A 16824-nucleotide genomic window follows, 5' to 3' on the forward strand; every position below is an offset into this window, starting at 1 on the left:
GGCTGCTATGGGCAACTTTTCCACTGGTTCACTTCTCCACTATTTTCACTGCTTGATACATCAACCCCACTGTATCCCAAAATATATTTTTCTGAATAGTCCATTTCTACTTCAGGGTCCATAGGGTATCCACAGGATACCTTAGGGTATAGGTGCTGGCGGCATACATCGGGCACCTCAGAGTTAATTTTTCAGCCTATATATATATATATACCAAAAATCAATCAAGTAGAGTGTGGAATGGTAGGTATAATAGATAATGGATAGATATTGGAGGCTATATAAACCACAAATCTCTAGGCAATGAAATAATGATCAAACATATTATTTAATATTACATAAAAAATTAAATACATAAAAAACATACATGTGACAATAAAAACCACAATTATCCGCAGCAAGATGTATAAAAAAAAGACTGGATAAATATGCTGATGCAAAAATTGATATGGATCATAAAAAATGAAAGAGTTAAATGACCATCATAATATAGAATGAATCCAATTGTATCAAGTAACAAGTTACTCTACCAGTGCTCGCAGTTTTATTTTGTGTGGGAAGACTTAACAAGTGTCTGGTGCAGAGGATTGGAAAGCCGCGGCCGCGCTCATTTATCCATCTACACCCCCTGCTCACCTTGGCCTACCCATCGGCAGGCTATCATCGTTGTCCAGCCGGATAGAGAGCCATACCACCTGACACATTATTACTGCGAGTCATGGAGGCCGTGTTTTCTCTCCGGCAAAAATATTCATCATATTACTGGATAGAAAGTCATGCTTTACACCAACAGCCGTTTGAGAGCTTGAAGCCGGTCAGTATCAATATCCTTCCTATCACTGTGCACCCGACAGGGTGAAAACTCTGAACTTTGCAAAGACCATTCTGTTCAATACAAACTCCAGTTAACATATTACTGTGAATACTGAAAAGGATACTTAATTGCAGGCTTGCAGTTACAATGTTGCAAGATAACGCTATTTACCAACTAGCGTGACTAACACTGTTACTTGATACAATTGGATTCATTCTATATTATGATGGTCATTTAACTCTTTCAGCGCCTCCCCCGCTGCACAGTGCCTTTCCACAGCGGTCTGACAGGCTGTGGCACTGTTCCTCCTCCGGGCCTGTCTCCTATCAGTTCCTCGGCGGCCATTTTATAAAAGTGGCGAACGCTGCTGGATTCTGATACAGGGGGCATCGCGGTCCGGGTCCTCCGCATTTCTGATTTGTATGTGACTATTTGCTAACGCTGTCTGACTGTACTACACTTCTGACAGTCAGCCATTTTACTATCCCTGTCTTTCTCTCCCTTGCGGTGCGGTGCTGCAGGGTGCTTATTGCCTCACTGGATAAGGGCCACTCAATGAAAAGTGTTTTCTGTGTGGTGAGTCACATACACATCGTTTACACACATCCTGTCTGAGAGGAACGTGATTATTCCCTCAGCTATAACGTACCACATGCTCAGTACTGTTAGCGGAGGGTGATGTGAACACTGAGGGTTTCTCACATTTATATAGTATATTTGTGAGAATTGGTATTGTACTCTGCCATATTTATGCAGTAAGTTCCTGCGGCTTGACAAGCATCAGACAGGACTAGTATTTTGCTTTACTACTATAATGTGTATATACAGTATGTATGTGTATGCTATGTGGTTGCATTATACCCAGTGCATGCTGTGTGCTATTACCATGTGGTTGTGCCTGCAGGTATGACGTACACCCTGCTGCTCCACTCTACCTGTTAGTTACAAGGCAGGTATGTGGGGAGAAACAGCTAATTCTCTCTCCCTGGTAGTTCACGCAGTGTTCACAGTAGTGTCTCTCTCTCTCTCTACCTTTGTACAGAGAATGACTACTACTTCCAGTCCATGTTGCAGGGATATCCCTTAAGCCAACATGGGGCACGTTTTAGGCGAAATCCGCATATTGCGCCCTTTCGCCTACTCTTCGGTGATGAAGTTTCGCGTGTATGCCACGCTAGGTAGGCGGTCTGGGATTCGCCAAAGCGATACTTTTTCGCCAAAGCGATACTTTTTTTTTCTGCGCAATACTTTTCGCCAAAGTGAGACCTTTTCGCAAATGTGAGGTTTCGCGGGCGCAAAACTTTTATGTGTAAAGGGTATTTTGCGGAATTCCCTTCGTCAGTGATATCACAGGAATGTTAGCTGCAGGTTATCTATTCCTATAGTTCATTACATGCCTAGTGAGTACTGCAACCTTGCCTATGTTCTCTCGAATGCTACGGATCGCAAAGTGGTACTTTGTTGGAAGTCCATATACTCCCTTACAGGGGGGGGGGGGGAGGGGGTCCTCTTTGGCCCTGATCTGGGAAAAAATTGTGAGCACTTTGGCAGCAGCTAAATCCGCGTGTCTGCTATCAGACCAAGTTCCTTCAGGGTTGACTTTGTCCTTTTTGGCCCTGTTGGGCCCAGGATAAGTCCAGAGAACAGTCCTGATTGGACAGGCCTCCCCCTGGGGGACCCCAGGGTGGGAGGCCGACTTCTTCAGTTCTCCCAGTGTTGCTATCAGACTACTACAGACACTTGGGTAGGAGAAGTGGTCTCTCACGGGTACACCCTCTCCTTCCGCAGAAGGTCTCCCAGACAGTTGTTCACCACAGGCCTTCTGTCAGTTCAAGACAAGGCCCTGGAATTCCAGAAAGTAGGGCACTCTATGCTCCAAGCGGGGGTTATAGTGCCTGTTTCTTTGCCTCTGAGAGGAACAGGCTTTTACACCCAACTCCTTTCTGTTTCTGACACCCAATGGGTCCTACCGGCCTATTCTTAACCTCATGTCCCTCAACAAGTCTTTGAGGGTCCCTTGGTTCAGGATGGAGACCCTGCGGTCCATCATATTGCTATGGAGCCTTGGGATTTTATGGTGTCCTTGGACATTCAGGATGCCTACCTGCATGTCCCAGTTGCTTTAGCTCACCAGCATTCTGGCTTGTGCGGAAGGCAATTTCCCTGCTGTCGCGGCAGTGTTCATACCAGAAAGACTTCCTCAGCCGTCAGGACGTGCACCCAGGTGGAATGGTTTCTTCACCAGGAGGGGTTTTAATTCCTAGTGAACAAGTGGGACCTTCCAGAGACAAACCTCATGGCCTCCTGACAAGACAACAAGCTGTCTATGTAAGAGTCAAGAACAAGAGACGAGGAGGCTCTTCTGGTAGACGCTCTGACGGTCTGGTGGACCTTCCAGGTTGCGTACCTCTTCCCTCCGTTCTTCCTTGTTCCTCGAGTACTTCAGAAGTTCAAGTAAGAAGGAGGCACGCTCCTGTTGATGGCTCCAGCGTGGCCCAGCGGTCACTGGTACCCAGATCTTTGGAGTCTCTCCATAGACACTCCGATACTGTTGCCTCAATGTCCGGACCTATTGTCTCAAGGTCCTTGCCATTACCCGGACCTGGGTCGTCTGTCTTTGATGGTGTGGCTGTTGAGACAGCCCTATTAAGGTCCAGAGTTTTTTTCTAGCTCTTTAGTTAACATCATGCTCAGAGCTCAGAAGCCTGCTTCTGCAAGAATTTACCACAGAGTATAGCATACTTTCTTTGAATGGTGTCGACCTAGAGGCTATGATCCTCAGGTGCTTTCCTACAGGTGGGCTTAGATCACGGTCTTCGCCTTGCTTCCCTGAGGGTGCAGGTTTCTGCCCTGTCAGTGTGGTTTCAGCGTAGGATTGCTATCCTTCCAGATGTCCGTACCTTTATGCAAGGTGTACTTCGTATGTAGCCTCCCTTTGTTCCACCAGTGGCTACTTGGGATTTGGCTGTGGTCCTGAGGGCTCTCCAAGGACCTCCGTTTGAACCACTGGGCACAGTGGATTTAAAATGGCTTACAGCTAAGACTGTGTTTCTTCTGGCCATTGCTTTGGCCAGAAGGGTGTCAGATTTGGGGGCTCTCTCATGTCGCCCTCCCTTTCTGATTTTTCATAGGGATAAGGGCAGTGCTTCGCACTTGTTTCCTACCTAAGGTGGTATCTAGTTTCCACAAGGAAATTATAGTGCCGGCCTTTAATTCCCCAGACCTCTCAGCTTTTTGAGGCCTCCTTGGATGTGGTACGTGCTCTAAGGATTTATGTTGACCGTACCAATTCATTTCGGAAGTCTGACTCTGTTTGTCCTCTATGGTTTCCGTAAGAAGGGTTGGCCTGCCACTAAGCAGACTTTGTCAGGGTGGATTCGCATGGCGATTTATGAGGCTTACATTCATGAGGGCCTTCCTGTACCATCCTCTGTTGAAGCTCATACTACTCGGTTTGTGGGTCCTTCGTGGGCAGCTCGTCGTGGTGCCTCTGCTGTTCAGCTCTGCAAGGCAGCCACGTGGTCTTCTGTCCATACCTTTGTGGGGTGTTATGCATTTGATACCTTCGCCTCTCCGGATGCTTCCTTCGGGCGGCGGATTCTCCTTTCAGCACAGGAGCATCCCCACCTTTAAAATATACTGCTTTGGGACATCCCCAAGGTATCCTGTGAATACCCTATGGACCCTAAAGTAGAAAATATGAGATATGGTAAGAACTTACCCTTGTTATCTCTATTTCTACGAAGTCCATAGAGTTCCACAGGACTCCCACCCTGTTGCACCTGTACTGCAGATGGGCTTTGTTCTGGTCACCGGTTTTTCCGGCTCCTTCTGGTGAGAATGTGATTCTTGTGTGTTCCAGACTTTCTTCTCTCTCTTTCTTCTCCTCCTCCGGCCTATGGCTTGTTACGTAACTGATTTGCCTTGGCTCGGGGTCGGGGTATAGGAGAGAGACCCCAGTAAATCCTGAGAGGCTAAAAAATTAACTCTGAGGTGCCTGATGTCTGCCGCCATCGCCTATACCCCAAGGTATCCTGTGGAACCCTATGGACTTCGTATAAAAAATAGAGATAACAAGGGTAAGTTCTTACCATATCTCATATTTTTATTATTTCATTTGCTCATACTGCAATAACGCAATGCATCTGATCTGAGGCGACATAATGTGTTAAGCTAAATTTTCACCTTACTAAAACTGCGCAGCTAATGTAGGTGTTGACTTGACTTCAGTATAGGTTCCATAGTCCATGACTGGCATGCTCTATTGGCATTCCATCAGATGCGACATAACAATGTGATAAATATATTTCACCAGGTATGATAATGTGTAACGTCAAATGGTGCATACCTTACTTAGTGGATACATCATGTTTACTGGTCCAGAGCGATGCTCATGTAGGGGATTCCTTAGGTCAGTGTCTCTTTCTGGGATCTGAACCTGGATTTTGGTGTATTTTCCTTGTTGTGGCCTACACTGACATGTTTCACTATGTCAACTATGGGCCTAAATTAGAGATGGGCACAGCAGCTGGGTCTTTGGACTCATCTCAAGGATCCGATGCCTGCGTCTGGAGATGCAGGATCATATCAACATTGCGACCATCAATCGCGATGTTTGCAGCAATGGCCATCTGAAAAAGCCTAAGCTTACTCAGAATGGCCACCTCCTGCCTTCTTGCGAAGCAAGTAAATCTGCGTCAGAAGTCGCAGACACTTGCCAAGACACCTGCCAGAAAATTGGGTCGACATGCCCCCATTTTCCAAAAACGCAGGCAACACCACCCTGCCCCGGGTATCCCGATGAAAGGTTAATAGACAAATGGTCGACACCAAATGTTCAACAGGCAATAGGTTGATAAATACAAAAGGTCATCAGGTTTTTTCAACATTTGGCAGCCAGAGGGGATGGTCAGGGTTAGGTTTAGGCAGTAGGGGGAGGGTTAGGGTAAAGTTAGGGTTAGGCACCAGGGGGAGGGTTAGGGTTAGGCTTAAAATACAAAAAGTGTGTCAACCATTTGTACCTGTCGACATTTTGTACCTGTTGACCTATTGCCTATTGACCATTTGGTGTCGACCTATACTTTGTCAATTTTTTTTTTTTGTCTGTCGATCTCATATACCACACCTCCTGTCCTCGCCCCCAAAGGGCCTCAGTAAATTAGTCATATCGCGACTTTGGGGCACAGTGTGCAGTATGATACCTGTGCATGCGCAGTCCATCTGTCATCGGAGTTGTCCCCTAACCATCGGGTTCACGTACAACTCTGAATCAGGCCCTATATACAGTACCATACATCCTGTGAAAGTGATGCTGCTGTTCCATTTATTTCACATTGTACTAAAAAGGAGACTGATGTAAACACAAAAGAATGATGTGATGGACTTTTAAGCGTTTTATTGTGTTAATTTGTTTTTGTCATGGTAGAAAAAGAAAAGGGCAGATGGGAAAAAACAGCGGGAGTATGTTCCGCAGAGGAGGTCGGGTGGCTATGCAGTCCTGCTCACTCTCTACAAAGACAGTAAGGTAAGCAATAGGTCATCCATCCAGGCCATCCTCAAACTAAAGTAAGACCCAGTGCAGTGTTCTCCACAGAAATTTTTTCCAACCGGGTGGCATCCAAAAGTAGCCGAGTGGGGGGCCTTCGCAATTATGTGCGCGCCGGGAAAAGGGGTATCTCCCTTACCAATCCAGCCTGACAGGTCTCAGGCTGCTCCCCCACTGGCTCTCAGTCAAAAGTGCCCATTATAAAGTGCCCTCTGTAGTTTTCCCCTTTATGCATTGCCCCCTGTAGTTTAACATTGCCCTTATGCATTGCCCCCTGGCTGAAGTAGTGATCCTATGTAGTGCCCCCAGACTGGTCCCTTATGTGGTGCCCCCAGGCTTAAATAGTGCCTCCATACTGGCCCCTTATGCAGTGCCCCCAGGCTTAAATAGTGTCCCTTATGCAGTGTCCCCAGGCTGGCCCCTTATGCAGTGTCCCCAGGTTTAATAGTGTCCCTTATGCAGTGCCCCCAGGCTTAAATAGTGTCCCTTATGCAGTGTCCCCAGGCTGGCCCCTTATGCAGTGTCCCCAGGTTTAATAGTGTCCCTTATGCAGTGCCCCCAGACTGGTCCTGGCCCCAGCCCAGCACTTACCTTTACTTGCTGGCCGCTCCCGCTGACTGGATCTAACCAGATCCAGCAGGCGCGCGGGGCAGGCTCCTCACGTCGCGGGTGACGTCATGATGTCACCCGCGCAGAGCATCACTGGAACGCTGGCCTCTGAAGCGATTGGAGGCTTCTTTATCCTCCGGTCACTTCAGAGGCCAGCGTTCCACAGTGGGGGTCAGCGGGGGTTGGCGGGGAAAAGTTCCGGGCGGCAGGCTGTTTCTGCCGGGCGATGTGCCTGGGGAGAACACTGCAGTTGTTCAAAAAGTCATCACGTTTTGTGTCTTGGGGCACGTTGTGAGTGATTGTGGACTGGCCACTGGAACACATGCAGTCCATGCTGCTAGAAATACATTGGCATGTGACAACTACATCTAACAGTTTATCGTACGAGTATGTCACATAATTATTTATTTATTTATTAACAGTTTCTTATATAGCGGGGCAAATTCCGTTGCGCTTTACAATTTGAATCAAGATTAACATTATACTGGGTTGTAAAAGACATACATACATGACATACATAAGGGTAAGAGGGCCCTGCTCACAAGCTTACAATCTATAGGGAAATAGGTGTTGATACACAAGGAGAGGTGCTATTGCAAATAGGTCCAGCCCAATTGCAGATATTCTAGGTGGGCTGTATAATCCAATCACACTGGAAAGTTGGCCTAGGGTTAGGAGGATGTTCAATTGAAGAAAGAGAAGATGTGATAGGTGTTTACTATAAGAAGAGAGTTAGATAGGGAGCTATAAAAGGTTAGGTAGGCGGTCCTGGAATCTGATAAGCTTGTCTAAAGAGGTGAGTTTTCAGAGAACGCTTGAATGTTTGGAAACTAGTGGAAAGTCTTATTGTGCATGGGAGGGCATTCCACAGGGTGGGTGCAGCCCGAAAAAAGTCCTGTAACCGTGCATGGGAACAAGTAATGCGCGGGGATGAGAGACGCAGATCTTGTGCAGAACGGAGATGTCGGGTTGGAAGATATTTTGAGATAAGTGAAGAGATGTATGTTGGTGTGGTTTGGTTAATAGCTTTATGTGTGAGTGTAAGTATTTTAAATTGAATACGGTAGAAGACCGGCAGCCAATGGAGGGACTGACAGAGTGGATCAGCAGACACTGAACGTTTGGTGAAAAAGATCAACCTCGCAGCTGCATTCAAAATGGATTGTAGTGGGGAGAGCCTGTTTTTGGGAAGACCAATAAGGAGACTATTGCAATTGTCAATGCGGGAAATTATGAGTGCGTGTATAAGAGTTTTTGCAGTGTCTTGAGTAAGATATGATCGAATTTTGGCTATGTTACTTAGATGTATGTAACAGGATTTAGAGACAGATTGAATGTGGGGAACAAAAGACAGTTCAGAGTCAAGGATGACACCTAGGCAGCGAGCTTGTGGGGTGGGGTAGATTGTCGAGTTGTCAACAGTAATAGAGATATCAGGTTGGTAACTGCTATTGGCTGGTGGAAATATAATTAATTCTGTTTTGGATATATTAAGTTTGAGGTGGCGAGATGACATCCAAGATGAAATGGCAGAGAGACATTCAGTGACACGGACCAGCACAGATGGTGACAAATCTGGGGAGGATAGGTAAATTTGAGTATCGTCCGCGTACAGATGATGCTGATTAGTTTGCCAAGAGAGGTGGTATATATTGAGAAAAGCAGAGGACCTAATACTGAACCTTGTGGTACTCCAACTGATAGAGGTAGCGAAGTGGAGGTAGAATCAGAAAAGCGAACAGTGAAAGAGCGATTAGATAGGTAAGATGAGAACCAAGAAAGGGCTGTGTCTTGAAGACCTATGGATTGTAGTGTTTGTATGAGAAGAGAGTGGTCAACAGTGTCAAAGGCAGCTGAGCGATCTAGAAAAATTAGAAGTGAATAATGGCCTTTAGCCTTGGCAGTGACCAGATCATTTACTACCTTAGCCAGTGCTGTCTCAGTGGAGTGTTGGGAACGAAAGCCTGACTGAAGTGGATCCAATAAGTTGTGGGTGTTAAGAAAGTGTGTGAGGCGAGTGTAGGCAAGTCTCTCCAGTAGCTTGGAGGGGCAAGGTAGCTGGGAGATAGGACGGTAATTTGAGAGAGAGTTAGGGTCAGAATTTTGTTTTTTCAAAATGGGAGTGATCACTGCATGCTTGAACAGTGATGGAAAGATACCAGTAGAGAAAGAGAGATTACAGATTTTAGTTAAGTGTGGAATGAGCACAGGAGACAGAGCTTTACTGATTTGTGAGGGTGTAGGATCAAGAGGAGAGGTAGTAGAGTAGGAGGATGAGAAGAGTGTAGCTACTTCATCTTCATTAGTGGGGTCAAATGATGAGAACGTGCCATTGGGTTCAGGTAGGGAATTGAACAAGACCCTGGCTGAGGAAGTGCATACCATTTCATTTCGGATATTATCAATCTTGTTTTTGAAATAGGAAGCCAGATCTTGTGCACTGATAGTAGCAGGTGGGTTGGGTGATGGAGGGTTAAGAAGTGATTTAAATGTATTAAAAAGTCGCTTGGGGTTCGAGGCTTGGTCAGAGATAACAGATTGGAAATATATCTGTTTGGCATTATCCAGTGCATTACGATAAGAGTGGTAGATTGTCTTATACATGAGGAAGTCACTTGGAGTATGAGACTTTCGCCACTGACGTTCTACTTTACGTGAGAGTTTTTGTAGGTGTCTTGTGAATTTGGAATGCCACGGCTGACGTCTAAGTCTACGCGGAATGTGATGGGTAGCTGGAGCTACTTCATCAAGGGCTAGTTCTAGGGTCTGGTTCAGGTGTGATACAGCAGTCTCAGGAGAAGTGAAAGTAGAAATAGGTAAGAGTGATTGTTGCAGAGAGGTGGATAGTTGTTCAAAATTAATAGTATTAATATCTCTGCGGGTTTGAGGAGGTTTGGTTGATTTGCTTGGCATTGAGGCTGATGTAATGGAGGAGAGTGTGCAGGTGATAAGGTTATGATCTGAGAGAGGGAAAGGAGAATTAGTGAAATCAGAGACTGAGCATAGTCTGGTAAATACAAGATCAAGGCAGTGGCCATCTTGATGAGTAGAGGAGTCAGTCCATTGGGAGAGGCCAAGAGAGGATGTTAAGGAGAGAAGTTTGGAGGCATGAGGGGATTGTGGACTGTCAATGGGGATATTGAAATCACCCATGATGATGGTGGAGATGTCAGAGGATAGGAAGTGAGGGAGCCAGGCAGAAAAATGTTCCAGAAATTGATTGGGTGGTCCAGGTGGACGATAGATAGCAGCAATGCGCAGAGAGAAAGGAGTGAAAGTCCTAATAGAATGTACTTCAAATGATGTAATAAGGGATAGTACCTGTGGAATAACTGTGTATGTAAAAGATTGGGACAGTAGTATTCCTACTCCACCTCCTTTACTATTACCAGGCCTGGAGGTATGTGTGAAGTGTAGACCACCATGTGAGAGTGCTGCAGGGGAGGCAGTGTCTGTTTGTGTGAGCCATGTTTCTGTTAATGCCAGAAGATTGAGGTTATTAGAAATAAAGAGGTCATGGATGGATGTTAGTTTGTTGCAGACAGAGCGTGCATTCCATAAGGCACATTTCAGTGTGCCTTATGTGAGGATACGGGGTTCACTCAATCACCCAGACACCGAGCAGATGAAACCAACGTGATGGTTTATTTTTCCACAGCACACAGAAATAGATAATATGTCAGGACAAGCAGTAAATCCAGTGAACGGGCAATAAACAGGTAGCAGTCCAGACAGAGGCAGTCCCAGTAGAGTATAATGTCCCAGAACAATTCCACGAAATAGCTAGAGACCCTCAGTCCCCACAGTAGAAACTATCACTGATCACGCAGCAGTGCATAGCGTATGTCCACTCAATCACTTCCAGGACCCCACACGTAGAAACTATCAGAGATCACACAGCAGTGATAGTCCCTGGGTACAATCAAGCATTTCCAGGACCCCATGCAGTAGAAGCTAATCACAGAACACACAGCAATGAATAGCGTATAGGTCCTTGCAGAATTTCCAAGTATAAATCCACAGAACTGGTGATGCGTTCCACTAGCACCTTGGCAGAGCGAGGCCTCTTAGCCAAAGTCAGCGACTAACATGTGGAGTTACCTTCAGTGACCTGTTTTAAAATCTTCCAATTTCCCACGATATTGTGACCTCCCAGGAGGGGTTGCACCGTTTCCTGATTGGTGCGAGTCCCTTATGCTGTCACTTTCTCCTACCTCCTCTGGGTATTACTTCCCTGACGAACACCTGCTGGGATGGTTCCGTTCAGTCTACCAGGTTCACGTGAAGCACAAAACAGGCAAATGGAAGGAGGAGTAAATCCTGAGCGTCCGCTGGGGAGGTGGGAATTAACTTAGAGGGTCTTTTGTTTTGGGAGGTGTCACCTTGCTCTAACACAGACATATGGACCAGGCTAACATCAAGGCTTATCCAGTATTAAACATTTCAATAACTTACATTATTACAGTACATAATAGACATGCTAATGAAAATGTGTGTCCTGAGAATGATCACACATACACTAGGAGACGGATGGGGGACACAAAAGGACTAAAAAGTAAATTGATCTCTGCAATGACTGAGATGCTGCCAGTAAATTTGTAACACACATCCCATGTCCTCACATTCCTCTCCCACTTTTTAGGCCTTGTTCCCAGGGGTGATAAGGACACATTACTGACTGAAATGTGCTTTACAGAGAATATATCAGTCATTGACAACAGTGCCTATAAAGTCAATATTCTGATTGTAGACGGCAGAATGTCGACATTTAACATGTCGACAGTCACTTTGTCAGAATGATGACATTGAGAGACCATGAAATAATAACATTACACAGTGTAGTAAGATTGTGGCACAGTAATTGGAAGATACAATCAGATAACCGAAGTACATCGAAAACCCAGAGCAAAAATTTAAGTTAAATCTTAATATTTCAGTCTTACTTAATTTATTATAACTGAATTGATTTGTTTGTACCAGCAAGATTTTATATCTTGCTCCTAAGACTGGCTCCTGCAATACAGGAAGCTTGGAATCTGCGGCCTGCATTTCAGATAAAGAAACTGCACTTACTATCATGTGAATGGCTGGAAGTAATTCCACAGCTTGCCTAGCAGAAGAAGGCACCATAAATACTGGTCTAATTATCTTTTTATTTATTTTATATTTTGCAGAATCCAAATTCCAAAGGTTACATGACCAAGGCAGAGTTGCAGAGAGATGCTCAGTCTCTGTGCGACAAGTCATTCACTCTGGTAAGAAGACTATGTAGATCCTATAAGCATCTTCTCACTCACTATTAAATCATGAAATATGGTATCCTGCCATCCCCTGTTATAAATCCTTCAGCAAGAACACTCACTGACCTGACATTTATCCATATAAGGGTAAAGCATCTTTTAAGTATAATATCACTGCCCCAAAATAGATATTGTGTGGGTGTATGGGAACATCCATTCTCAGATACCTAAATCACCTGTTAGAATCTAAAACACTCAATGCTTCTTTACAGTACTGACAAATAATGTGCTTGAAGCGCATATAAGAGAGCACGTCAGTAAGTGCTTTACAGGCTGCAGACATTCAGACACTTTGCATTTGTAAAACCATAAATGATATCACGACTAGAGAGGATGTAAATACAACTACAGAATTGCATGTAAAATAATATACAGAATGTTATTTGGAATGTGTGACCTTCACCTCGCTATATAAATAAAGTACCCATTTCTTTAGCGTTTAATATGCTTTTCCGCACAGCATATATGCACAATAGAAGCGGTGCACTTACGTGTGTATGCTAGTTAGTTCACATCTGACGCTTATACCTACTTATGACTGGAGAGGTGGAATGGGAAGGGAGGTCTTAAGCAGGCCGAACATAGGAAGGGCGTGTTGCTTTAGTTTGTAGGCCGACCCGCACAGAAACGCAGATACCCCTGTCACACATATCACTTGCAGGTTCCCGAGGGTTACCAGCATTAGCACGCCACTTCTGATTGGCGGATTGTGGATTCACCTCTGAAGCTGACATGTGCTATACAGTCGTTAAATAATAGAATTTTGTGGTTCCAATTAAAGAATAAATTTTTTTTATAAGTTCACTAGTGTAGGAGAAGTAAGATTCTATTTGCTGTATTACATTATTTTTTTTATGTCTTTTAAGAGTTTTATTTATTAAGGTACACTTTGTAATGATTGCCACTAAGGTTATTTTTTACACAAAAGATCTTTGGACACATAAGCAGCACTGTAAGATTTAGTTTTATGCCATTACACTATTTTTTCCTCACATTTCTCTTTTATTTTTATTATTTTCCAGCACCTTTTTTCCACCTTAATATACAATATTTTGTTTTAGTACAATCACCAAGTTTGGTGTTCCTATAAATTATGCCAGGTTTGTTCATATATCATAATTTGAGTTTTCTGTGTGCATTCGTATCTTCAAAATGTAACCTTAGTCTGTTTCATGTTCCTGCACACTTGTATAAAGCTTTCTTTGTTCTCCTGTACAGACTGACCCCAGCAATAGGTATACAGCCTGGTCCTCTGTTAGTACATTAATCCAGAAGGATTTGGTCATCAAGACTCACACCCCAGCCAGGTAACACACGGAGTCTTTTTACAAAGCTTCTGTAGGTAACACCAATATTAACCCTTTCAGTAAAGCTTGGAGTGGATTGTGGCTCGTTTAGCACCTTAGCATAGGAAAGCACTTGTTATGAAGTTTTCCTACCACTTTCCTGTATGATGACAGCCAAGCTCCACAAACATGAACTGACATATCTACAACTCACTGTGTATGGAAGGCGTCTTTATTTACACTGACGTCTGTGTCTCCTACCTGGATAACCACACATGACGTGTTATGTGACTCACTCCTTATCATTAATACTGCATAGTCATTCACAAACCTCACTTACGGCATGTTTACTATATGCCAGACCCTGCTTCACTGAGTAAATGATAAACCATGCATGTCCAATGCTTTATAACAAAGAGCAATTTATGTTACTTGTACGTATGAAGTCATTCTACCTGGATTTTTGGATCTCTATTTCCTCTGAGTATACTAAGGTTATGTTGAAGTTGGCAAGCTTTGGTGTCTATGTACTAAGCCATGGAGAGAGTTAAAAGCATACATGCCGACATTCAGTTCCCTCCTTCCGGGAGGGAGCTGAATGTCTGTGCACAGTGGGGGCGTGGCCGGGCGATGACACGGTTTTAGGGGTGGGGCTGGGGGCGGAGCCACACGATCTCGTCATCGTGGCTCCGTCCCCTCTTCACAATGCCAAAAATATTGGCATTGTGAAGCAGGGGGCGGAGCCACGATGAAGCGATTCGGGCCCCCCGCCGCGTGGATTTCTTGTAGTAGTTGAGGGGGGGGGCGGAGGGGGCAGCCGGGAGGCTTGCCTGCCTTTTTGGGGGGACGGGAGCGGCACCCGATATTCGGGAGGCTCCCGACCAAATCGGGAGGATAGGCAAAAAAATTTAATATTTAAACAAAGCGCTGTTGACACAATCTAGATAGATCATATATAATAAATATTCCTAGTGCTGCAAGGCGTAGAGGAACTTACTGTGAGAGTTCCATGATAGAAAGACAAGAAAAAACACACACAGGTCTTGCGCTGCTAGGAATAGTATCAAAATTTTAATAAAATATCAAAATATTAATAAATACATATATATGGCACATAAATATAGAAACTAAAAATAAAGAAAAAAAAATTTAATAAAGCATCATGACATAAATAGAATAGAAATGAATATCTAAACCAGAAATCCAAGATTCTCAATTGTAGCAATCAATCAATGTGTCTCTTTAAAGAAACATAGTATCTTATATTTGACTCAGTCATGTATCTCCTGTGAGAGAAAACAAATAGATCTATAAGTTCCGACCTGGCGAAAAGACGCAATAGGCAATACTTTTTCGCGGAAAACGGCTTTTCTTCTTCAGGGTCCATAGGCTCCACATGGACACCTTGGGGTTTAGGTTGATGGCAAGGGCACCACGCAGTTAATTTTTTCTGCCAGGTTGCACTGGGCCTCTCCCTTTACCCCGCCCCCAGGCCAGAGGCACCTCAGTTTCGGGTCATTGTCACGCAGGGGGCTGTGTAACAGCCCCTGAAGATTTCTACTGATTTCTGCTGATTGTTTTTACTAGTGGACAACTCGAACAGTCCAGAGGGACGTCTGCGCTGACGCTCTACACCCCGCCGGTGCTGAGACGCCGGTACTGATCCGGGGACCGCAGCGGGAGCCCAGGGTCTTTGCTAGCCAGACCCCTTGGGACTCCCTGTACTGCAGCTAGATTTATGGGGAGGCAGGTAATGTCACAGCGGATCCATCCCCCCCGGTCTCAGGGAACGGACCAGGGGGATGACGGCAGTGGAGCCAGGCCTGGAAACCTGCGCTTCCACAATGATAACCTGGGGGAATTTGTGCTGGAGCGCAGTAAACATAAAGTCTGTGCTTCCAGCATTCTAAGGGTTAATCGCCGGCCAGGGGAGGCAGCCTTCCCTGTTTACAGCCGGCTCCTCCCCGCTGCACAGCGCACCTTTCCACTGCGGTCTGGCTAAGCTGTAGCAGCACTCCTCTCACCAGAACGTCCCTTCTGAGGTCTCTGGTGGCCATTTTCTCCCTGCCAAAGTCGCAGATCTTTGAGGAACGCGGAGCCTGGGTCCCCCTACATACCTCTACTTTCTGAACCCTTACAATTACAAGTCAGGGTATTTATTATGCCTCACATTTTTATATATACAGTGTGTATGTATGTACATATGTACGTGTGTGTATGTATGTATATATATATATATATATATATATATGTATATAATATATATATATAATATATATATTTTTTTTTATTGTGTGGTTTGTCACGAACATGTGTACACTTCCATCATTGCTATGTCTGATAGTGGGGATGATGTGCACGATTCCACTCCAGTCCTGATCAAGTCATGTAAATCTTGTGCTGCGGAACTAGGTGTGGGGGATTGGGTCTTAGAGGGTCATAATCCTCCAGCCCCTTCTGTAGTCCCAACTACTACGCATTGCTCAGGCATTAACTACCATGGCGGGGCGATGGGCAGCACCCCATGTGTTTCCCCAGATGGGGTTCACACAGCAGGCGGTTTTCCCTCACAGGGCCAGCCCTTACAGATTTCACCCATGCCGGTTCAATCTGTGCCACCGCCATGGATGGATGCACTGTCTACTACAGTGCAGAACCTGACTGATACCTCTGTTACCCTTCAGGCTATGCTGCAGGGGGATAAACCCCTTAGATCGGCTTCACTGTCTACACAATAGGATGATGATGACACTGATACCGGAGAGATGGTAGAGGAGGGATGACTCTGAGCCATCTCAGCGAGAGGAGGAGTCTAAGGCCCTCATTCAGAGCCGTACGCGCTGAGCAGAGCGCACGCTCTGAATGAGGGCCGTCCTCCATAACTATGGAGCGTCCTCCTGGACGCTCGTATAGCTGTGGGTCACCACCCACAGCCTATACGAGCGTGCAGTTTGATGGCCGCGATGGTCTTGACCATCGCGACCATCGAAACTGCGAGCCGGAGCCTGCGGTTGAGGTTTTCAACCGCAAGGCCCGGAGTGATTTTGGCTCTATCAGAGCCAAAATCACTCCCACTGACATCACTAGTGATGTCAGTGGGCCGGCTTCTGACGGTAGGCGTTCCCTTAGGAACGCCCCCGTCAGGGAGGCACGCCCACCAAAGGGGGCGTACTGTCAATCAACATCGACAGCACGCCCCCTTTGATCAGACACAACGAGCGAAGGAAAGTCCTTCGCTCGTCGCGTCTGGCGCATGCGCACGACGAAGCT

General features: G+C 45.5%; 1 protein-coding gene across 6 annotated transcripts in view; it reads left to right on the forward strand.

The window, feature by feature from the left end:
- The window catches only part of MUS81 (MUS81 structure-specific endonuclease subunit), a 200623-nt gene that overhangs the window by 140684 nt on the left and 43115 nt on the right, over window positions 1-16824 (forward strand). For all 6 annotated transcript variants that reach the window (XM_088468346.1, XM_088468350.1, XM_088468348.1 and 3 more), the window contains exons 5-7: window positions 6240-6338; window positions 12143-12223; window positions 13487-13575. In XM_088468346.1, coding sequence (XP_088324472.1) covers window positions 6240-6338; window positions 12143-12223; window positions 13487-13575 — 269 coding nt within the window. The remainder of the gene's footprint in view (window positions 1-6239; window positions 6339-12142; window positions 12224-13486; window positions 13576-16824) is intronic.

This window comes from Taudactylus pleione, unplaced genomic scaffold (genome assembly GCF_031769625.1).
Source record: "Taudactylus pleione unplaced genomic scaffold, aTauple2 ptg000085l, whole genome shotgun sequence".
NCBI classification, from domain to species: domain Eukaryota; kingdom Metazoa; phylum Chordata; class Amphibia; order Anura; family Myobatrachidae; genus Taudactylus; species Taudactylus pleione.